The sequence below is a fragment of the Equus quagga genome, chromosome 19 (genome assembly GCF_021613505.1).
Source record: "Equus quagga isolate Etosha38 chromosome 19, UCLA_HA_Equagga_1.0, whole genome shotgun sequence".
Taxonomy (NCBI): Eukaryota; Metazoa; Chordata; class Mammalia; order Perissodactyla; family Equidae; genus Equus; species Equus quagga.
In genome coordinates, this window is record NC_060285.1 from 27,689,470 (window position 1) to 27,713,619 (window position 24,150).

A 24,150-nucleotide genomic window follows, 5' to 3' on the forward strand; every position below is an offset into this window, starting at 1 on the left:
TTGCATAGATATCTGTTAAGTGTTGCATGGGTCACAAAAGTAGATGAAATTTAATAAAAATCACATTATTTCCCTCATCTCAGTTTTTAATATCAGACTATGGTTAAGTTTTATTTAAGTATGCTATTATAAAAGTTTTTCCAGAGTCTCACTCTTACTTTATTTGGACTTTATTAGCTACATAATATTTGGAAAATGTTTTAAGAATCTTTATACAATGCTATGCTAAAATACATTGTTGTGTGGGATGGGTTAAGTGGTAAATCATAGTGATTTAGAGCTCTCAGAAGAGAGTATAAATTTATTTTGTTCTGTAAGACGTTTCTTTTTCTGATATAATGTTCTATCTATTTGCAACTTCTAAATTTTTTTTTTTTTGTTAAAGATTGGCTCCTGGGCTAATAACTGTTGCCAATCTCCCCCCCCACCCCAAAGATTGGCATCTGGGCTAACAACTGTTGCCAATCTTTTTTTTTTTCTTCTGCTTTTTATCTCCCCAAACACCCCCTGTACACAGTTGTATATCTTAGTTGCACGTCCTTCTAGTTGTGGGATGTGGGACGCCACCTCAACGTGGCCTGACGAGCGGTGCCATGTCCGTGCCCAGGATCCGAACCCTGGGCCGCTGCAGCAGAGCGCGAAAACTTAACCACTCGCCCCTGAGCCGGCCCCACAACTTCTAAATATTTTAAGCAATGATTTAGTTTTATAAATAAAAATATTTGAAAGTAATAAAAGAATATATTTCTGCTTATGAAAAGAAATCTTATACATTATAGAAATTTGAAAAGTTCAGGAAAAAAGTTGCCAAGAGGCATAGGGCTGCGGCCTAGTGGATGATGTAACATGAAGAGCACAAGCTTTGAAGTCAGGTGGAAGCCCAGCTCTGTGCGTTATTGCATTTGTGATCTTAGCTAACCACTTATTTAGCTTCTTTAACCTTACTTTTTCTCCCTTGGCTAATGGGAACAATCCCTTTGACTTTATTCAGAGGATTGTTGTGTGGATTAAATGATATAATGTAAATAAAGTGCTTAGCCTGTCATAGAGATCATATGTTAGCTATTATTATCATTAATAGAAAGGTAAATTATTTCCTTTAGCAGACTACCAATCGAAATTTCTTTAGTCTAAAACTGAAGTTTCTCATGTGCTTGATTTTGGAAATACAAATGATGTAGGGGGGGTTGATATTCTGAGCTTTACAATAAGAGTCATGCCTCAGGGTTATTTTGGTTTTGTTAAGGTTTTGAGGATAAAGGCACCAGAGCAAGTAGAGAAATCACTGAATTTGGAATTTACAAGACCTGAGTTCAGGTTGTACCTCTGCTCTGAGTGTGATCTTAAGCGAATCATTGAGCTTCCCTTGGCTTCACTTTCCTTATCTGTCCAACGAGGTCACCACCTAGGTGATTTGTAAGGTGCTTTTTCAGGGTAAAAGTGTTATTTAAGAAGAAGGAAGTGGTGTTTGGAGTCTACAGATCACTTGCAGTCCCAAAGTAGCATTTTTGGTGAGTTATATAACAAATTCTGGTACTTTTTTTTTTTTGAGGATGATTAGCCCTGAGCTAACATCCACTGCCAACCCTCTTTTTGCTGAGGAAGACTGGCCCTGAGCCAACATCTGTGCCTATCTTCCTCTATTTTACATGTGGGATGCCTGCCACAGCATGGCTTGATAAGTGGTGCTAGGTCTGTACCCAGGATTCGAACTGGAGAACCCCAGGCCACCAAAGTGGAGCGTGAATACTCAACTGCTGTGCCATGGGGGCCAGCCCTACAAATTCTGGTACATTTTAACCCTGTTTTCAGCATCTTTGCTGGCAAAAACAATGTCTTCAGGAATCAATAATTTGGTGATAAAATTTGATGTCATGTAAGGTGACCTGCCCAATAGTAGGCTCCAGAAGATAGTAGGTGTCCTTCTCTACTGAGATCTCCGTGTGTGTGTGTGTGTGTGTGTGTGTGTGTGTGAGATCCTGTCATCCATGTTGCCTCCTGTCCCCTGCCACCCAATCCCCAGCCAGTTTATAGCCCTTTATGAGTATCTCTAATGCAGGTAAGGTACATTCATTGTAGTGGATGCTTTGGTGTGGCACCTAGATCCCCCTTCAGGGCTGAGACACATTCCCCTAGCTGCCTGCAGTCATGGCTCCTGAGGGCTCCCAGCTGCATCCTTCTCTGGGAGTTGCCCTTGCAGAAGGAAGCTGCCGTTCACCCAAGATTATGTCCCCTTCCTGGAAGCAGCCTGAACTTAATTACTGGCTGATGTGGGGGATACAAAGAATCATCCCCTTGCCTTGATTAGAGCCTCTGTGAAGGACCATCCAGCTTCAGGACTCTTGGTAGGATTAGCTGAGGCTGCTGTTGCAGCTGTGTTACTATCAACACTCTTCAGCTTCTCCCTCGGCCCAGTCTTGCTGCCCCTGTGCCCACACAGGTGTTCCTGAGAGCTCTCCCTGGTAAACCTCCTGCTTGCGGATTCCAGAGTCTCAGAGTCTGTTTCCTTGGGAACCAGAATTGGATAGGCTTTCTCAGGGATTTTTACATCATAAAAGATGATTATATTCAAGGTGGATTTTAATTTTATGGATTTTGTCTTCTCCTTCTTTGAAACTGATATTCTACATATCTTTCATGACAAGACTTCACAGCTAGTAGATTAGAATTCCTGTTAGGTTCTAAAGCACTAGGTAATAGGTCTTCAAGCCGTTTGCTGGGATTTTGAGTGTGGCCCACAGATGCTCTGTTCAGGAAATTTTATTATTAGCACCTTTCCCAGTTTCCCCAAGTGATTTTAAGACAAAAAATGACATCTTTTTATTTTTGAGTTTCATTTCATTCAAAAAATGAAAATTGGCTTCTCATAACCCTTATTTTAGTATATTTTTTGTCTGCCTATCCGTATTTGTTGAATCAAAACACCTGATAATCTAAATGTGCTTAAAATATGTAGATCAATTTTAATTATATGTTAGATATTTGAAAAATTTTAGATATTAAAAAACTTTGATTCATTTACTTAATATCGAGTCAATTGTATGAAGTCTGTAAACCCAATTTATTTTTACTAGTAACTTATCTATAATTAGTTTTAATATTTAGTAGTCTCAGTCTCTTACTGACTTGGCTTTTTTTTTTTTTCTGACTTGGCTGCTTTTGAGGGGTAAATTACTTTCATGTATCTATTAATAACTGGTAACTAAGTTTTAGAGTTTCGAAAGTGACTATATGAAAGCTTAGCATAGGTAGAGATTGGAAATATGTTTGACTTTAAACACGCTGTTAAGTTAGCCAGTTTAGGGCCGACATGAATCACGGGATGAGAATTTTGGAGCTAGAAGGACACATGATCTTGTCCTAGTCCTCTAATTTATCACTGAAGAAGTTGGGATTAGAGAAATTAAGTGTCTTGATGGGTATTACAGAGATGACCAAGAAACATTTTAGATGGTAGAGAGAATATTGAATTGGGACCTGGGAAGCCTAAGTTTTAGTTGCAACTCTAACATTAGATAGTAGAGTGATGTCAGGTAAGCTGGTTATGCTTTCTAGGGCTTAGTGTCTTCATCTGCAAAGTGATGCAATTGGAACATGATTTCTGAGATGCTTCCCAGCTTTTAAATTTTGATTCTAGGTCTCTTTTGGGAGAGATGCACTTAATAATAATATAAGTGCCAAATGCCAGGCACTGATTTAAACATTTTACATTTGTCATTTCATTTAGTCGTCACAACAGTTCTGTGAGGCTGCCATCAATAGTGCCACTTTACAAATGGGAGTTTGGGGCTTAAGTAAATTTGCAAATTTCTAAGTGGGTAAACTGGAAGTTGAATGCAGTTCGATTGTGTGACTCCAACTTCTGTTTTCTGAATCACTGCTCCTAAATTTAGGTAGAGTTTTGTCTTTGGAACACTTGACAGGTCCTCCTGAAAACAGGAGCCAATTGCATTTAGATAGATTTCTGCTTCTGACCCCTTCTCTGGCAGGGTACAGTATTGTGTGCTGGTGGGTTAGGCAGGGAAGACTTAGGATGCGGAAGTACATTATATGCTGGTGCTTGGGAAGTTTTGGAGAGGGCTGGGATCAGATGCAATAAGGGGGATAGCCTCTTGGAGGCCACTTTGAAAGACAAATTGAAGAGGAATTGCACTCAGTTCAGCATTAACAGTTTAACGACATGAGTGACTGTTTGCTCATTAAAGTTGTAGATGGCTCTAGGTTAGGTGGAATTGCTCACATTTCAGAAAATAAGAATTGTTCACAGCTGAAAGCTGATAAAAATGAGTTAGGGTTAAATGTAGTGTATTTGTAAAGAAGTTAGGATATATTTGTAAAGAAGTTTACTCTTGTGCCTGGTTTTGTGATGGATAGAAAAGTGTCTGTGGAGTTATATGGTCCTATAAGTTTTCCAGGTCTGGGTCGTATTATGGTGAAAGTCTGAGTAAGCCTTCTACTTCAGGGTTTGGTATTGATCAGGATAATTTCAGTTTTAAGAAGATGGTGGAGAAATGAGAAAGAACCCTGAGGACCAAAAAAAAAAAAGTAATAAGCAAAAATGAATTATGAGAGAAGTTTAAAGGTGTTAGAGTTATAATGGAGATTAGAATGAAGGGTATTAGTGACCGTTCAAGGTTGAAGATTTAAAGCAAGCAGGAAAAAACTTGAGACATTTTATGTGAAGTTTGAGGCTGACACCTAGGAGTTAGGTTTAGGAGTATAGAGGTATAAAATGAAAAGTGGAAGGTCTTTTCCCCAGTAATCATTGCTGATAGTTTCTTGTGTATTTTTCCACAATTTTTGATGCACGTATCCGTTAACATTATACAAATATGATCCTGTTCTTCATATGAGTTTGAATTTTTTTTCACTTAACATAGTTTGGAGATCTTTCAGCATAGGCACTTTCAGAACTACCTCTTTTATTTGTTTTTAATAACTACATTATATTCTATTGTATGGATTATTTAATGTAACTAGTCTCCTGTTGAAGGGCAGTTTATTTCCAGTTTTGCGGTTATAAACAACATTGCAGTGAACATGTACATATATAGGGGATACTTTAGTCTTCTGGGTAATTTTCTGGCAGTGAGTCAGAGAGTATGTAGGTTTTCTGTATTTAGTTACACTCCCGGAAACAATGTTTGAGAGTGTTCATTTTTCAACACCAGTGAGTATTGTCGAAGAATGAAAACATCTTGATTTTACTCAAATAGCCTGAAAACCAGATTGGCAGTTGTCATTTAGTCTTCCAGTTTCTTGTTTAACTTAAAAAGTTAAAAAAGAAAAGATACAAAATAGAATGATGTAAATCTTGGAGTAGTTACATTGTTCCTTTTTTAAGGTGGGAGAACTATTGTGTGTCAGTTAAATTCAGATGGACAGTTTTATTGTGTCCTTACTAGGAATTGTGGTGAATACCTCGCTCTGTACAGGGCTCCCATCTTCACAAAGGTTCCTTTTCTCTTTTGTGAAGAAGATACAACATTGCATCTACCGTGTATAATTGTATGTATTGCTGCATAATAAACCATCCCCAAACTTTGGCTTTGACTTAAAATAAGCACCATTTTATTTGCTCTACATTCTGTGGATGAGCAGTTTGGGCTAGGCTTATCTGAGTGGTGGTTCTGCTGGTCTCTCTTGGAGTTACTTATCCAACTGGGATTATCTGCCTCTGATTGGGGTGGATAGTCTAAGGTGGCCTCACTGAGATTGCTGATTATATTCAGTTAGCCACAGGGCTTATAAGGTGGCAGAACATTTCAAGCAAGAAGAGAGCAAATCCCATTGTGCAAGCACTGTTCAAACACAAGTCTCTGCTTGTATCTCGTTTGCTGCTCAACCATCAGCCAAGGCAAGTCTCGTGGCCAGCCTAGAGTCCATGTGGGAGAGGCTTACACAAGAGAATTACAAGGACATTGAAACATAGGCGTGATTCATTGAGCGTCATTGCTCTAGCAATCTACCACAGATACCACTTTCTTCTTCCTTGTGTTATGAGTAAGTTTTACAAGAGAAATATAAATAAGAGACATCATAGAATTTGAAGGACAAAGATTTCTTAACTGATGGGGAAGATTCAGGAAAGGTTTTATGATGTCATTTAAGTTGGAAAGACTGATTTCATCAACAGTTGCAAAATGGTGATTTTGTAGATCTTTCATTCCTTCTACATACGTTATCTGGCATTTTTCTGCAAAGAACTTTTCAACATCAACCAGGGCTATTTTATTACCATGAATTTCAGTGCATACTGGAAAGGCAGGATAAATGCTCAATTCTTTTCTTTTAATTACTAATTGTCTCAATAAGAGTTGATACGCTACTCTAGTAGTGATCAGTGAGGCTTGCTTATTTGTCTTTTGACTTTCGAGAGAACTTTTGGACTTTTTTGTATATTTTATGAAGTCATGGATTTATATATATTTAGTGGGTTTCAATCAGTTGGAGTAAGTGTGATTTTTTGATGTGCAAGTTGTCCCAAGTTTAGCTAGTAGAAGTGCCTTCAGGGTAATTTACATCGTTTGAGGGGACCCTATTAATGTTTGATAGCTTCTTTGCTTTTTGGCACAACAATATGTCCCGGGTTCAGCTTGTAAAATTTCTCCCCCAGGCTAGAATCGGCCATTTCTCCAAAAAGTCCTGGTTGTGTTACTGAACCAAAAGTGGGTTTACCTCCTCACCACTTAAAATCAGACTCTCAACCAGAAGTTGTTGTCACACAAAGTAGAACTTATTTGCAACAAATAGGAGGCCACGAGGAATCATTTCCAAAGTCGTGACTGTCCCCAAACACAGGAAAGCCAGGGGCATTTTATTTTGGATGGGTAATGAATATTCAAAAGAGAGAGGTGGGCATTTGCTTGCACGGGCTTGGTTGGAAAACATGCTTCCACAAACACTGCCAGGGATGATGATAAGGCCTGAGCTCCTCCCAGGGAGTACCTCTTAGCATTGAAAATGAGGCAGAGATCTCAGGCGTGCTCTTGTGGTGGGGCTTGTCTGGTTCAGGGTGGTTGGTGATTGTATCTCTTAAAAAGTTAAATGCTTCCATATCACCCTTGAGTTCCTTGGGGCAATTAGTCCATGATGGTTCTTTTTGGTGGGGAGTGTTATTGAGCTATCACTGTCTGGACGCACAGAGTGCTTCTGGCTTGTCATTGCTTTTAAGCTTTTAAGTGATAAGAACTAGGATATATATGTACATATAAATATATATTTAAAAAGCAAAACAAAATGAGTTCAAATGTAAGATTATAAAGTGGTTTTTGGTTCTTTAAGTTCGTATTTTTTATCTTATACCAAATACCTTGGTTCTGAACATTAACATAATTATTTTTCTTAAAAATAGACATAAAATAGCTTTAACATAGTAATACTAGTGTTACTGTTAATTAGATTACCGAATGAATTTTACTATTTTTTTTTTACCAATTCTTTTTGTCCTATACTATGTCTCACTTAAGACTATGTAGTCTGAACACTGTGTTCTTAAATCACTTGAAATAAGTATTTTTTCTGTATGGCTGTACCATCAACTTGAGATTCAGTTAGGTTTTTAAAAAATTTTTAAAAGTGTGATAAAATTTATACTATTTTAAAGTGTACAATTCAGTAACATTATGTATGTTCATATTGTTGTGCAACCATCACAACTGTCTATCTCCAGAACACTTTCATCTTCCTAAACTGAAACTCTGTACCATTAACCAGTCACTCCCCATTCCTCCACCCCCTATCCTCTGGTAACCACTAGTGGTAACCGCTATTCTACTTTCTGTCTCTATAAATTTGACTATTCTAGGTTCCTCAGACAGGTGGAGTTGTACACATTGGTCCTTTTGTGTCTGGCTTATTTCACTTAGCACTGTGCTTCCTAAGGTTCATCCTTGTAGCGTGTTAGAATTTCCTTCCTTTTAAAGGCTGAATAATCCACTGTATGTGTATACCACATTTTGTTTATCCATTCAACCATTCATGGACATTTGGGTTGTTTCCACTTTTTAGCTATTGTGAATAATGCTGCTGTGAACGTTGGTGTACAAATATCTATTCAAGTTCAGTTAGATTTTAACTGAGGTTTTTAATAAATGAAGATTATTATTAATTAAGCTAGAGAACATAGGAGGAAAAGAAACTTTTTCCTAGGGATGGTAAAGGGTTGAGATAAATGAAGGGTTTGATTTTGGATATGATTCTTTTGAGATGCATTGGGAAATCAATTAGAAAGCAACTGGAAATGTGGGTATAGAGGTATAGAGTGTTAAATTAGGTCTCAGTTTTATAGTCCAGGTGAGAGATGATGGCACCTTGAGCTAAGATAATGGCAAAGGAGAAAGAGAAAGAATAGATTGAAAATTTGTGTGGGTGGTTGAATAAGTTGGGGATTGATGTGGCTGGGAAGGGTAAAGAGAGGAGTGAAGGGTAATGTTTGGATTTAGGTGAGATGGGTGGGTGATGTTTCTGTAATCTGAGGTGGAGACTGCAGATGGGTGAAGGGTTTGTGAGAAAAGATAATGAATTTGGTTTTGAATAAACTGACTTTGGGGTGCTTTGGAGGGATTCAGGTAGAGATATTCAGCAGGACAGGAGAATATGATTTGAAGTTCAGCCAGTTCTAGATTAGATTTAGGGTTTTAGTATCATCAGCATTGGAGGTAATTAAAATTAAGGCAGTAAATGAGCTCACTAGGGAGTGTACGGAAGCTGAGAGAGTGAGCTGGAAACTCCCTGGGAAGCTCTGGAATGCTTTCCATGAAAGTAAAATTTTTTTTTCCCTGTGAAATAGTACTTGTCATGTGCAAATATAGTTTTTCACTTCATCTGTCTATGGTAAGTTCTTAGCTCTTAATATTAGGAAAGGGGTCATGAGGGCGCTAAGAAATCTTTGGTTATCCGTTTACAGTACCAGGATCAGGTAACGTGTTTAAAGCATCCTTCTCAAGGTCTGCATATAGTAGATGGCTCTTCAGACTTATTGAATTTCTGAAAATCTTCCTGGTTGGGTGTTATTGTGGGTTTTATTGTGGGCTAGGGGTGAAATAGAGTAACAAAATCAGTGCTGAAAGTTACATTTTGTAAGAAGTCCTTATAGATGTCTTATAAATCCCCAAGGTTTTGAGGTTATGTGTTATTTAATTTCTAATACTTGTATTCTTTCTAGTTTCAGAAATAATTTTGCTAAGTATAAGGTGTGTATAGTAAACCCTATAACAAGGGTTTTTTGTTTTTTTGTTTTTTTTTTTAAAGATTGGCGCCTGAGCTAATAACTTGCCAATCTTCTTCTTCTTCTTTTTTTCTTTTTCCTTTTCTGCTTTTTCTCTCTAAATCCCAGTACATAGTTGTATACTGTAGTTGTGGGTTCTTCTAGTTGTGGCATATGGGACGCCGCCTCAACATGGCCTGAGCAGCGGTGCCATGTCCGTGCCCAGGATCCAAACCAGCGAAACCCTGGGCCACTGAAGCAGGGTGTGCGAACTTAACCACTCGGCCTTGGGGCCGGCCCTACAACAATGTTTTTTTCAAGGACTTTTATAAAAGCAAAAATTTGTTTTTAGTCAACTCACCTTTTTCTGGGAATTAGTCGCTTATTAACTGAGCTTTTGCTGCCTTGCCTTGTTTCCTGTCTAGTTTCAGCTAGAGCAGTGTGGGTTGTGCATTTGCCTGTTAAGGGTTTGTTATCTCTCTTCTGTGTGCAAAGACTGTTCTGGTTATCACTTTAGTCGGTTTTTGTGCTTTGCTGGTACATAAAATTTAGAGATGAGGTTTTTTATTTTTACTAGCAATTAAGTTGTGAAACTGATTGAAGAGTTATTTTCTGAATGAGGTTTTTGTTCTCTTCCTACTTGATCTTCTCTAGAGTGAAGTCATATATAGAGTTGGGAGGGGTGGGGAGAGTATGTTGAGAGTTTGGAAGCTCTCACTGAGTATATCACCAGATATTAGAAAAACTTTTGTTATTCATCTATTAAAATAGGTGTTGCTTTTTTTGGTTTGTTTTTGATGAGGAAGATTGCCCCTGAGCTAAGATCTATTGCCACTCTTCCTCTTTTTTTTTCCTCCCCAAAGCCCCAGTACATGGTTGTATATCCTAGTTGTAAGTCATTCTGGTTCTTCCATGTGGGATGCCACCACAGCGTGGCTTGATGAGCGGTGTGTAGGTCTGTGCCCAGGATCCAAACTGGCAAACCCTGGGTTGCTGAAGCAGAGCTTGTGAACTTAACCACGAGGCCACTGGGCTGGCCCCCAAGAGTTGTTCCTTATATGCTACAAGGTATATTTTTGTTTCTGTTTTTCTTTGCTATTAGATTAAGACTTTTAGTCACAATTGGAAGACACAGATATCGGTTGCTTTGGATTACAGTAGTGCACTTGTGATTCTCACATGTAGATCATTTAAATTGTATTCAGTAAACAAGTAGTCTGTAGTAGATCAGATATAGTTTTCAAAGAAACTTCATGTTGTTACAACTTCTTTGATAGTGAGACTTCCTTTCAAGGTATTGCATAAAGTAAACAATGATAACATTTTTTTTTGCCCAGTGAAGTGCCGGTCTTTCTTCAAAGACTTGTATTTGATTCTTTGATAGCAGTTTTTGCAGAGATTAATGCTGCTTTATACTAATCTTATAGCTGTTGTTAGTAGGACTCTGTTTTTATATTACCAACAAGCTAGGGTGGCCTATATATTGCAGGCATCTGTTCTTATTGGAATACTTTGAATACCATATAAACATTTTTCCCCCTGTAATTTTTAATGTTGATTTATTTGGCTGAAGCCACTAAGCATTAATGATAGGTGTTTGATAACTGCAATTATCTGGATCTTTTTGCAAGCCCCAATTTTTTTTGTTTTATTTTAAAAAAAATCTGAGAAATTTAAAAAGTAATGTGGCCACACTAATGAAAAATTTTTTTGGGGGGTAGGTGGGTGGTTAACAAAATCACCAACACAAATTTTATGCTTTTAATAACCTAGGGAAAAAATAGCAACAACAACAAAAATAGCCCTAACATAAAACTCATCAGCTTTATATGACCTTTCGCTCTGTGTTTATATTTTTACATAATTGAAGCCATAATATATCCAAACTTTGTACTTTGCCTCTCTTACCAATTCAGCATTATATTACATGCATTATCATTTTTCTATATAACCCTCACACTTGTCATTTGTAATTGTCAAGTTTGTTGAATGCGTATGTCATAATTTAGTTAATTATTTCTTTGTTTTGAACATTTAGATCGCTTATAATTTTTCACTTTTGTGAATAATGCTTTGCTTGGAATACCCATTCATCCTTGCCTAGAAAAGGTTTGATCAGACTTCAAGCCCAAATGCAGTGCTTGGTGGACTTTACAGCAAGGGGTAGTGGGCTTCCCCACTCTGAGTTCCCTCGTGGGCCTCGCTCTCTGTTACCTACCGTGGAGGGGACGTTTTGGTCCAGTTATCCTGTGAGAACCTGTTGCCTCTACCTGTTGTAGTTCCCAGAACTCTGTGTGTTTCTGTTTTATTTTTGGTCCACTGAGATTCTTTCTTTGATTTTGAGCATGGTTCTACTTTTTTAATGTTTAAAAAATTCTTATCTGTTGCTGATCTTTGATTGGAGCTGAGGCAGCTTGGTTTCTCTGTGAATAGCAAGTGCTACCTGGACTGGAGTTGTGGACAGTCTCTCTTTACCATGGCGTATTTCAGTGTTTTATATCTCCTACCCCATTCCACGTTACCAGTTTAACCTGTTTGATACCTGGGGGTGTGTGTGTGTGATAACTTTCCGTCAGACACATTTATTTTTCTTTACATACAGTGTTCTTATTTCTGCCCTGTCTGCGTGCGTGTGTGTGTGTGTGTGTATGTGTATGATGAGAGGTTCATCTAGTTGGAATGATTGCCATTTTACTTAATTAAATTTAACTTTTCCTTCAAAGAATAAGTTTTTTTTTCAATTACCACAACTAGTGTTGATCTCTTCTTTCTCAGAATTCTACTTGTGTTCAGAACTCCTCCATTTAGGGTTTGATTTTTTTCAAGTTGTTTCCTACCTCTTTTTGTATACATTAGTTGGATTTCCCCAGCCAGGTTGTTGTCTGCCTGAAGGCATGGTCCTTGTTTGTCTTACATGCCTCATGCCCAGGGTTCTGTTTGTCATCCAGAGCCTTAATGCTAGGTACTTCATGGGAGACAAATAAATATCTATTGAAGAAACCATTAAACAAAATGAATGTGTTGTGCAATTTTTGGTTACTGTAAAAGATATCTAAATTTATGTAGTAATTTTTCTGAAAAAACACAATTTGGAGGTATTTATCTCCCTATCACTTTAAATTTTTAGCACAAATTATTCTAATCCCATTGTTTTTGCAAAGTAAAACTTTTATAAATGGAAAACTTAGAATGCTTTCTATTGTTTCTTCAAGGTCAGTGTTACTGTAATGGGACCTCTCATTGAAGTAATGGGATTTTGGTGGCCTGAGAACAGAGCAAGTTCTTAGAAATTTAGTAACAATCAGGGGGAATATGTTTAAAATATGGGCATTAAAAGCATCTTATGATGGTTTCCCTATTGTGTCTCCTTTTACTTCTCTTGCCTCTTGGGCTTTATTAGGTGTGTTTAACTAGGATTATTTTAGGCAAATTGGAGAAAGGATATTTTTTGTGATGGTAATAAGACGGTGTAGATATTTCTTTGAATTGCTTGCTTCTTCTCAGGCAAGGTAAATCTCAGGTGAAAAGCCATCTGGACTCTAGAAAAGTAAAGAATACATAAATGGGGAAAATGTAGTTTTTGGGAGGTACAGCTTTTGTTTCCAGTGCTTTTGGGGATGAGGTCACTAGTTTTAAAAGCCATTCTGTGGGGCCGGCCTGGTGGTGTAGTGGTTGGGTTTGCATGCTCAGCTTCAGCTGCCCATTGTTCATGGGTTGGGATCATGGGCATGGACCTACACACCGCCCATCAGGCCATGCTGTGGTGGCGTCCCAGATACAAAACGGAGGAGCATTGGCACAGATGTTAGCTCAGGGACAATTGTCCTCAAGCAAAAAGAGGAGGTTTGGCAGCAAACCATTGTGGTCTGAAGTTGTTGAAATGCGAGTCAAAAATGAATTTCTGGTTTTATACAATTCTTTATATTAAGTATATAATTTAAAGACTTTTCTTTAACTTTTTCACCAGTTACTTTTTTGCCACATCCATGAGTGTATCGTTAAATCCAGATAGCTGGTTTTTATTTCTTTATAAATTCATGTCTGAAGTATACCATTTTGGGAAAGAATCTTACTTTGCTTTCTGGAGGAGAGTAGTTAATATAGTTAAAATGAGAATTTTATGGCCGTTAAATGAACACAGTAAAGACATACTCTGGGTAAGTTTAGAAATTTATATTTTGGGAAAAATATGATAGGAATATGGATCATTCAATTTGGAGAAGTCTGCTTATTTTTAATATCAGAAAGATTTTTCAATGTAAAAGTAATTTAACTATGAATCTAAAATTCTGAAAAAATATAACAAAAACTGAAAAACTAAAGCCAAAACACCCATAATCTTGTCTTGCTACAGAAATTATTATTTACATTTTGGGATATTTCTTTTGAATCTCTTTTCTTATATAAACAATTTTTGTATGTGATTATAATCATAGAGTGTATGTGCTTCCACTTTCCTATGCAGTTTTTATAATCGTTTTATGTGATGAATTTCAAAGTAGATGTAATTCATCCTTATTTGGCATTTATGTTGAATATTTAGTAGTGATGTACAGGATGTTTGTGCATTGAGGCAAATGTATAATGAATTATTCTCAATTTGGGGTGCTTGAGGTGCATCTCAGTGGAGATGTCCAGAAGAGAAGCAGTATGGGTTACTAATTAAGAGCTGGAATGCTTGAGTTAACATCTTTACTTCCATTTATTAGCCATGTGACTTTGGGCAAGTTACTTAGTTTGTACACCTTGATTCTCTTGGGCAAAGTGAGAATGATGATAGCATCTACCATGAATGTTTTTTATAAGGATTATTGAGTCAGTCCTTGCACTCTGAATGTTTTTTGTTCAGTGTTTTAACTAGATTTCCACCTCCTTCAAGGTAGCACCTGCCTAACATGATGATGTTAGAAGGTAAATGGTGCAGGAGGGAAAAAAAGACCTTTAATCCTCCAAACTGTACTTTGGTGATGGAATGTCAAGTATTGGAGACAGTGGTAATGATTGGTGTGGGTGGTAGGTGGATAGTTGGCTGGCTAATTTGGACTGTGTTGATCTTTTTAGCAGCCTTCAGAACATTGTAATTTAGTTGGTGTAGTAGAGAGAGCTATGCAACAGGAGTCAGAAGATCAGCATTCTAGTTCTGCTTCTTTCTAATTTTTGTGAACGGTACAGTCTTGAGAAGTCCCTTAGTTGCTTTGAATCTGTTTTCTCATCTACAGAGATAACATTTGCCCTGCCTTTCTCAGAAATGTCATTATGGTTAAATAAGATGTTCTGTGAAAGTGAGTTGATGACTGTAAAGTGCTATATACAAAAATAAGCTTTTTATTAATTTAAAAAGACTAAAAATGAGAGAATGCATATAGAGATTTTGCTACCATATTAGGCACAGTCAGTCTTCAGTGAAGGACAACTGCTAGTACTGTTTGTTATTATTGAGAAGACAGTTATTTTTATGTGTAAGGCTAGCTGTGATTACTGTTAAGGTTATTAAATAGTTTATGAATATGTTGTTAATATTTGCTTTGATTTTTTTTTTCCCCTCCTGTTTGTGTTTCAGACTCCTGGGAGAGTGGGCTCTCAAGGTTCTGATTTAGATTCATCAGCAACTCCTATAAACACAGTGGATGTCAATAATGAAAGCTCCTCAGAGGTATGAAAATAAATTTGGCAGTAAAATTCAATGTTATTTAAGGAAAAATAGCTAATATTTGGAGTAACGATTGGTAATTTAAGCTTTTGTAGGAAAAGTTTTCATAAGTCTCTAACAAATTGGAATGCAACTTTTGAATCACACTTGTAGATATGTGCTAGTGCTTAGTTGATAGACTGAGAAAGTGCCTATTAAGACTGAAAAATAATATTGCCAATATGTGTTCAATGCTTATGTCATCTCTGAGGATTTAAAAATCTGTTTATGAAGAATTACCACTTAATTAGTGTCTATTTATGTGTCTATACTGTCATGAACCACTGAGCTAATGAAAAATTAGGTTATCATGAGATGTATACATTATTTGTTGTCCTCATGTATGACTTTATAAGAACTTGTATCTTTGAGAGCTTATTAAAAATTAATGGAGAAAGTAAACAACTCTAAAAATGAAATAACTCAAAGTTTTTGAGAAGTCAGTCTTAGTAGTTGCTTTATTATTATTTTTAACAAACAGTATTTGCTTGTTATAGAAAAAGAAGGTAAAGAAAGAGAAGAACATAAAAACTACCCATAACACTGCCCCTTGGAGACTGACACATTCATATTCTGCTCTTTTTGTTAGTTGTCTCTTTCTGGGCCCAATTGTACGGCCTACCCCTTTCCCTTTTCTCTGGTCTCCCCTAACCCACCTCTTGGTCTTACATGTGTTTCTGGGTATGTCTCTTTCTATCCATTCGTCTCTCTGTTTTGTCGCTCTCTGACCAGCTGTCTCTTCATCTGGCTGTCTTCATGTATGTGTATATTAACTATAATACGATCTAACCAGAGCAAGAAGAAAAGTATCAGTTGAACTTTATTAAGATCAAGTTTAAGAAAATGTCTTTAGGAAAGATGTTCCAAACTGTGTTCATGACATGATGAGCTCAAAGTGCTCAGTAGTAACCCTGGAAAGGAACCTAGTAATAATTGTTGACCTCAGTTAGACCTAAAAAAAGAAAAAAATCTCTGATGGGTAGTGGGCAGTTCCTGGTAATCCTGCTACATTTTCTTATTGGGGTCATTTTCCTACTCTCTGAGATAATTGTACTCTCTTCCCTATCCTCAAATCTCCCATGTGTCTTACCCTATTCCCACCTTTTCTCAGTCACCTTCTATCTCATTGAGAAAATAGGAACCGTTAGATGAATCTCTTCATTTTGTCACCAAAGCTATACTTGCACCCGTTTTCCCTTTTTTACTTTAATACATGGAAGACAGGCTCCTTCTTCTGTTGAATTTTAATCCTTTCTCTTGTGCTCTGGATTTTATTCTCATTCTCAGCTTATCTTCTCTCCCTCCTGCCGCTTTAGTTTTTACGTGTCTTGCATTATTCTCGTCAGCATACAAATACTGCTCTAGCGGTGCCACTAACCTGGGACTCCCTTAAATTAAGTTTAGTGCTTGACATTCTTCAGATTATACAGTAGTGTAAATTTCAACTACTAACCTAATTGAGGGCTGTTCGTCATTATGAATTCTAAGGGGAAATTGTTTTTTCCATATGCCCAGTGCAAAGGTACACACTTGTCAAGGGTCTTGGTCAGTGTCTCTCTTTCTCTCTCACACAATCTCTTTCTCTCTCTCTCCCCCTCAGTCTCTCTCTCAGATTTGTTTCTCTTTTACCCTGAGGTGAGCTTCCCACTTTGAACAAACTCTAAGTTTTCACACTGTGCCCTTAGCAGCCATGTAAATGGAATTTGAAATAACGTGGTCTTCAGGACTTTAAAGAAGTAGAAATAAAGCAGTAGCTTGCTTTGGTGCTCATTTGTGTCATATTTTATGTTTTATTGTATATAACATGTATAATATCATTTTAGTCAGTATGGATTATTATAACAAAAGTACCGTAGACTGAGTGACTTAAATAACAAACATTTTATTTCTCATAGTTCTGGAGGCGGAAACGTCCTAAAGCCTTCAAGATCAGGGCTCTGGCAGACTCTCTGTCTGGTGAGGGCTTGCTTCCTGGTTCATACATGGCTGTCCTCACGTGGTAGAAGGGTTAAGAGAGCTCTCTGTGGTGTCTTTTATGAGGGCACTAACCCTATTCGTGAGGGCTCCACTCTCATGGCCTAATCACCTCCCAAAGGCCCCACCTCCTAATACCATACATTGGGGGTTAGGATTTCAGCATGTGAATTTTGAGGGGGTACAGAAACATTCAGTCTATAACAAGTATAATACATAATGTAATGTCATTTTTTATATCACTTATTTGTTAATATCAGGACAGTTGTTCAGACTATTTAGTATACTATATTGCCAGAAGCACATGTCTTCGTTCATTCTTTCTTTCCAATCTGGCTTCCATCACCCAGTGAAACTACTCATTAACCACCTGTGTACTGCCAAATCTGATTTTTATTTAACTAGTCCTTTGGCTAGAGATACCAGAGTTTTCTTGGGGAATCTTTTTAAGTGGCCACTGAAGTCTCCAGGTTGCCAACTTCTCCAGCATCTAATCTGGAATATACAAGGCAAAAAGAAAACACAGAGTACTCGCCACTGTGTCAGTCCTTGGGTCCTGAGATCCTTAGCTGGTCTGCCTTCTCTTTACCCTTCAGAGTCTTCAGATGTTTGTTTTATATATAGTGTCTAAGGATTTTAGCTGTGCTTAGCAGGAGGAATAGGGACAAGTATATCTATTCCATTTTGTCTGGAACTGGAAATTTGCCCATTTAAAAAGTTGGATTCTTTATCTTTTTATTATTAAACTGTGAAGTTCTTTATGTATACTGGGTACAAGTCCTTTGTCAGTGTATTGATTGCCTCCCTTTTACCCCATTGGTGTGGGAAGAATTCCTGCCCTAGGGTTATGGGGTTGGCTGAATACATGATTAACCAGAAACTGGACAGATGAGCTCAACAGTAGTTTATTAGTCACACATACTCACAGTCCTGGGAAGGAGGACACTGCATGCCACATAGGGCCACACGAGGATTGCACTTGGGAACAAAATGAACCACCAGGGGCAGTGAGAGGCGGCTGTATAGTATCAAGAGGGTGAGGTGTCCCTTGCTTCCCCCAGGAGGTTGTGATTGGCTCGTCTGAATGATTCCATGGGCTGGCAGGGAACTGAAACCCGCCACTCAGGGATGAGTAGGTCTTGTGGTGGTTCCCTGTGAAAAGGTGGGTTGACTAGAGGACCTTGTCTGTGAGAGCAGTGTAGGGTGTGGAACTTGCAGGGAGGCCATTCGAAGCCCTCTCAGTTTCACCAGTTGTCAAGGCAGCAGATAATATTGGGACGTAGTTTTAGGTCTCATGCCACAGTCGGATATATGTGATGTGGATATTTTCTCTCAGTCTGTGGCTTGCATTTCGTTTTGTTAATGGTGTCTTTTAGACAGAATAAGTTTTTGATTTTGGTGACGTCCAATTTGTCAGCTTTTTCTTTTATTGTTAGTGCTTTTTGGGTCCTTCTACAAAATTTTTTGTCTGCCCTGAGGTTGCAAAGACTTCTCTTATGCTTTCCTCTGATTTAAAAAAAAATCATTTTAGCATGTACATTTAAGTCTATGATTTATTGTAAATTCTTATGTATGGTATGAGATAATGGTTCAGGCTTATTTGTTTCATGTGGATGTGGAAACCACATTTTCCATATGATTGTTTCAGTACCGTTTGTTGAAAATGTTACCTTTTCTCGTTGAATTGCATTTTCACTTTTATGAGAAAGCAATTGGCCTTACATGTATGTTTGTATTTCTGTGCTGTTTATTCTGTTTCATTGGTCTATATTTATGTCAATCCTGTCTTGATTTCTGCAGTCTCGTATTAAGTGTTGAAATCAGGTAGTATAAGTCTTCCAGTTTTGTTGCTCTTTTTCAAATTTGTTTTTACTCTTATGTTATAGGTTTTTTGCATTTATCTGTAAGTTTTAGAAAAGTTGTTTTAGGATTTTGATTAGGATTACATATAAACTACAGATTGATTTGGGGGAGAGAGGCTATCTTACCAATACTGAATCTTCTAAATTGTGCACATGGTTTAAGTCCCATTTCTTTAATTTGACTCAGCTGGGTTTTGTAGTTTTCGTGTAGAAGTCTTATCCATCATAAATTGATTCCTTAGCAGTGTTTTTCATGCTAATGGAAATAGTATTGTTTCTAATTGTATTTTCCAATTGTTTGTTTCTGTGATACAGAAGTACAGTTAACTTTGTATACCTGTCTTTTATTTTACAACCTGACTAAATTCATGTATTCATTCTAATAGGTTTAGCTTTTTTGGGGGAGTGTATTAGGGTTCTCCAGAGAAACAGAACCAATAGGGTTCATATATATATGTTCTTAGCATAATGGATGGAGCATAGTAATCACACTCAGTAAATACTTTTTGAATGAATGAATAGTTGTATGTGGAAACTTACATTGAGGAAACCAGAGTAAAGTGAAATGCAGCATAAAGCTATCATGGCAAAAAAATGCAGTGATGCCTTCTTTTAAAGTAGTAGTATACTGTAGTTTTATTAGCACTTGGGACTGTGGTTGCCTAGAAGACATCCCTTTCATCAGTTAAAAAAAGAATGGATTCATGTTCTTCCTCACTTTCATCTCTTGACTAATCTCTTTTAGGTGTTGTTAACAGAAGGAATAATGATACTAATGATAGCCAACATTTATTGAATCTTTTCTTTGTACCAGGTGCTATGGTAAGCACTTCGCATGTATTATCTCATTTAATTCTCATGAGACCCATATGAAGTAGATGTTATTGTTACCTCGTTTAACAGATGAGCAAGTTGAAGGTCATATAAGCTGTGGAGAGTGGTGTGAATCCAGGATTCAAGCCCAAGCCTAGCTTTTAACTGCTACTTTCTCTTGCCTCCCCCTTTGGCACTTTGTTTGCAGCCTTCTCTCCTTCGTTGCTGTTATCCTAAGAGATGTTAGTGACTCGTGGAGCAGCCTAGCCTTCCATTTCTTAATGTTATCAATGATCTTTATCACCTCTTTTCTAGCTACTCATGCTGTGGCAGTGTCTTTTACTTTATTATCAGGTAGAATAATTTCACCTGAAATGTTAAAATCGTATCCCCCATTCCTTACCATAGCTGCCTATCCCCTCAAAAACTTTATCGTATTCTCATTACTTGACTTCTTGACCTTGCTGAGTATTTCAGGATTTTAATTTCTGTCTTTTCTTCTAGTCTCTGCCGGCTTCATTTTCTTTCCTCTCTAACCTTACATTTAATGACAGTTAATATTTGTTGAGCACTTACAATGTCTTGGGCATTTGAGTAAGCATTTTATGTACTACACAATAACTCTAGGAGAATAGGTTCTAATATCAGCCTTATTTTATAGGTGAGGAAACTGACATTTAGCAAAGTAAAGTGATTTCCTTAAGGTCATATAATCAACATAGATTTAGACTCAAATCCACATCTGTTTTTGACACCAAAACTCATGACATTATAACCTACTATCCTCCACCACTGTTCATTTTATTTACTTTCTTCCTGATGCTCTCAGTTGCTCTATTCTCTTGTCCTTCTGCTATTCCTATCTGACAAAACCCCAAAGCGTAGATCAGTGTAACAGCCCACATTTTAAAATACAGATACTGTTAGGTGGAGGGAATTTGGAAGATTGTTTTAAGTGATTTTATTTGGCTCTGAAAAGTAGAATGAAGGGTCACCTGCTAGGAACTATGGGTGTGGGCAGGAATGAGATCTCAGGCTAGTGGAGTATGGTGAAGACTAACAAATGGCTTTCAGTGTAAGAACTTTTTTGTTGAGAACTTTCTATCACATAAAGGTATTTGTTATTATAACTACCAATCATTTCTTGATCTAAAACAAAAGCTAACTTGCCGGTAATAGCTCTCAGATAACTAAAGGCAAAGTGTCATAAGCAAAAAAGAAGAATAATATTCTAACTAAAGCAACTGGTTACTATAATAAAAAAAAATTGAACTGATGGGAATTTATAGCATAAGATGGGAACTAATTTTAGATGTCCTGCTTGGATAGATCTTTCACCTTTTGTGTAGTTACTACTTGAAAATTTCCCTTACTTATACTAAAAAATGATACACTAATTATTTTCCTGAATGTCTATTTTTGTTGTCTATATTTTGTTTTATAAATAACTTTTTATGTATATCCTCCTAAAAGTTGTTATTTCACAGGGTTTCATCTGTCCGTTATGTATGAAAAGATGTATAACTGCTATTGATTTGTCGGAGCATTACCAGAAAGTGCACCCTGAAAATGAATCAAGAGGACAGGAACTTCTTAATGACTCCAGTGTTACTGTGGGTCTTGTGTGTTTTGTTTTAGCAGCTTGGTTATGGGTTGCTCAAAATAGCTTTGTTTTTCCTTGCCTCGGTGTTGCTTAACTTTTGATGCTACAAGGGAATATGGATTGCTTTAATTATGCATGCTTTCAAGAAGGTTCAATAAGGAGAACAGGCTCTTGGGAAGTCAGCTTGGTTGCTCGTACTGTTTGCAGCTGTCTTTTTGTGAATCTGTAAATAAAAGTTTAAGTTAATATTTTTGCATATATTTTGCCATGAAATTTGAAATGCAAAGTGAATGATATTTTATTTCAACATTTGTAAGTTATTTCTTTATCTTTTAGTTAATGTTTTGTTAATGAATGTATTTAAATGCGTTAGGTTAAGGTGCTTAACTCTTACATAAAAAGAGGACTTTGCATGAGAACTGTTACTGTCTTTACTTATTTGGGAAAATATACAGCATTAGAACCTGGATCTTCCACTATTTCAGTCTTTGTTTTGACTCCCCAGACCTGAGGGAGGTGACAGAATGACACACACTCCTCGCCCAAGTGTTTCTCTCTAGGCTGTGGGGCTGGTGCATGTCTAAGGCTGGGGATGGGAGCCAGTGAGGAGGGGAAGTGTTGTCCATGTTTAGGCTGGAAAAAGTTCCTCAGATGTTCCTGATATATCTCTTTCCTTTGAAAATCATTACAGTAGTCTAAACAAAGAGAAAGATAGCTTTTTTGGATTTTTTTTTACAAATATTATAGAAGAATGAAACTTTTTGTACCAGGAAAGACAAATAATCAGACCAACTTTTTTCTGTGAGGCAATTATGTATATAAGAAAATGATGTCATCAAACATTCATGTGTTTAGCATGTTACTAGATTACCTCTTTTGTGCTAGGTATTTTGTTAGGTAAAGGAGATAAAAAGGTCAGTGAGATATGATGTCTATCCCAGGAAGTTTCTATGATAGATATTATTTGCAAAAAGAGTGCAATGGCAAATTCAACTTGAGGGAACTCCAGAAAAACTTCCCTGGGCAACTATTAAACCAGACATTCTCTGGGATGTTGGGGAAAATGGGTGCATATAGGAGGACACCAGTTAAACTAGTTGGAGCAGTGCAAGGAAGGATGGAGGCAGAGGAGAGTCTAGGAACTCTGCTTAGCATTTTACCACTTGTCTTCCTTCCAGAACATGGAGGTGAACTTTTCTTTTTTATGAGTTAGCCAAAATCAAAAATGACAATCTCACTTACCTATTACTTAAATAAGAACTTTCTTTTTAACTAAAAGGACACTTGGTACAACAGGGATACCATAAGCATCAAGTTCAAGTGAGTTCTTAGCTGCAGTAGTTCTGAGAAAGGATTACAGATAACTGAGTATTGTTTTTAATTTTAAGTAAACTCTGTGTGTGTGTTTGGAAGTTGGTGAGATATTTGGAATGATTAAGGGAAATAAATGTAGCTGGCTATTTTTAGGGTTCTGTTGTTTGCTAACAGTACTTTTTTGGAAGTTATCTAGCTAACAGCCTCAATCCCCTTGAAGGTAATTTAGAAAAAATAGAGAAAGAGTCTCTTAATATCCAGAATTAGTATCACAAAGTCCGTGAACTGAAGATCACGCCATCTATTCATGGGACACCTCTCATTCTGAGCTTATTTTACTTTATTTTAAATGAGTTATATGATTTTAATAAACTTTTTCCCTTAATCTACTCCTCCCGTCCATATCAGGCTAGCATTGTTAGAAATAGCACATGAATAATTTTTAGAAATGATTGTTGAAAGACAAAACAGAGTGTAGGAAAAACTACAAAATGTGGGTACAGGAATTAAAGAGGCTTGCCAGAATTAATAGAGTCAAAGACACCCATTCAGTGATTAATATTTATGCCTGTGAGACATCAAGGAAGGGTTTAATATCATCTATTTAGGAAGATGAGGAAGTCTGTGTATTTTAGAAAGATTTATTTTTATCAGAAGTGTCCCAAAAGTTGAAGTTTTATTTAAACATGCAAAATTCACTTAGGTGGAATCTTTCTCTAATTCACTATATATTACTGAATTTCTAAAATTTCTCTTTAGGGATGAATCAGTTCTTTCTGGAGTATTAACCTGGTAATATTTAGAAGCTTTAAGAAGGTATGGCATACCTTAACGTGATCATTAGCTTTCTGGCATCTTTAGGTATCTAGAGCCAAAACCTGCAAGTAGAGACAATAATCAAAAAGCCAAAATTGTGAAGATGAAGTAGTGTCATTGGGATGTGGATTCTCTGAGGAACACTCTATAATTTGCCTTCTTGTTACTAGCAGAAGCTGAGACACAAAAGAGAAATGACAGGCTAAATATTGTCAGGGTTCATGTGCTGTTGCACTAAAGGCATGTCAACTGCTGTGGTACAGCAGTTACTGGGCAGAAGGTATAAGAATGCCTAATTAAGCATAACGTAGAGACATTATGAAACATGATAGTAGATAATAGATGTTTTTGAAGATATAGCGTAATGCCAGCTAGATTAACACCCAGGCTGAGCATCAGATATCTCTGGAGCCTAATGGCATTATTCTGATATCCAAAGGCACATCCTCAGTGCTACTGTCTGCTTACTTCAGGACATATGTTGGGGATCATTGCATTATTCACCTGTCGTGTCCTGCCCTTCTCTGTGAGCCTTACTCTGGCTCTGTGATCAGAACATACCTCTCTTTCCCAAAAGCAATGTGACTGTGTTTCGTCTCTCTTCCTGCACCTTTGTTCATGCTCCTCCATTTGCTTAGAATGCCTTTTATTTTTGGCAAGTAAACCTCCACTCATTCTTTAGTACCTAATTCCAGTGTCTCATAATATGTATGTGTATTTGTGTTGTTTTTTTAAAGCATTAACTGCTTCCACACCAGAGTTGGTTACGTCTTCTCCTGTATTCCTATAGTTCTTTATCCGTACTTGTGTTATACCCTTGTCTGCGAATGTTTCTCTACGTATCTCCAATACTCAGTGAGCCTTGATTCTG

General features: G+C 37.2%; 1 protein-coding gene across 3 annotated transcripts in view; it reads left to right on the plus strand.

Moving 5' to 3' along the window:
* Positions 1–24,150, plus strand: part of EEA1 (early endosome antigen 1) — a 157,162-nt gene that overhangs the window by 11,137 nt on the left and 121,875 nt on the right. For 2 of the 3 annotated variants that reach the window (XM_046646282.1, XM_046646281.1), the window contains exons 2-3: positions 14,769–14,861; positions 21,034–21,159. In XM_046646282.1, the coding sequence (XP_046502238.1) occupies positions 14,769–14,861; positions 21,034–21,159 (219 nt within the window). The remainder of the gene's footprint in view (positions 1–14,768; positions 14,862–21,033; positions 21,160–24,150) is intronic. The other variant, XM_046646283.1, reaches the window with a different exon arrangement.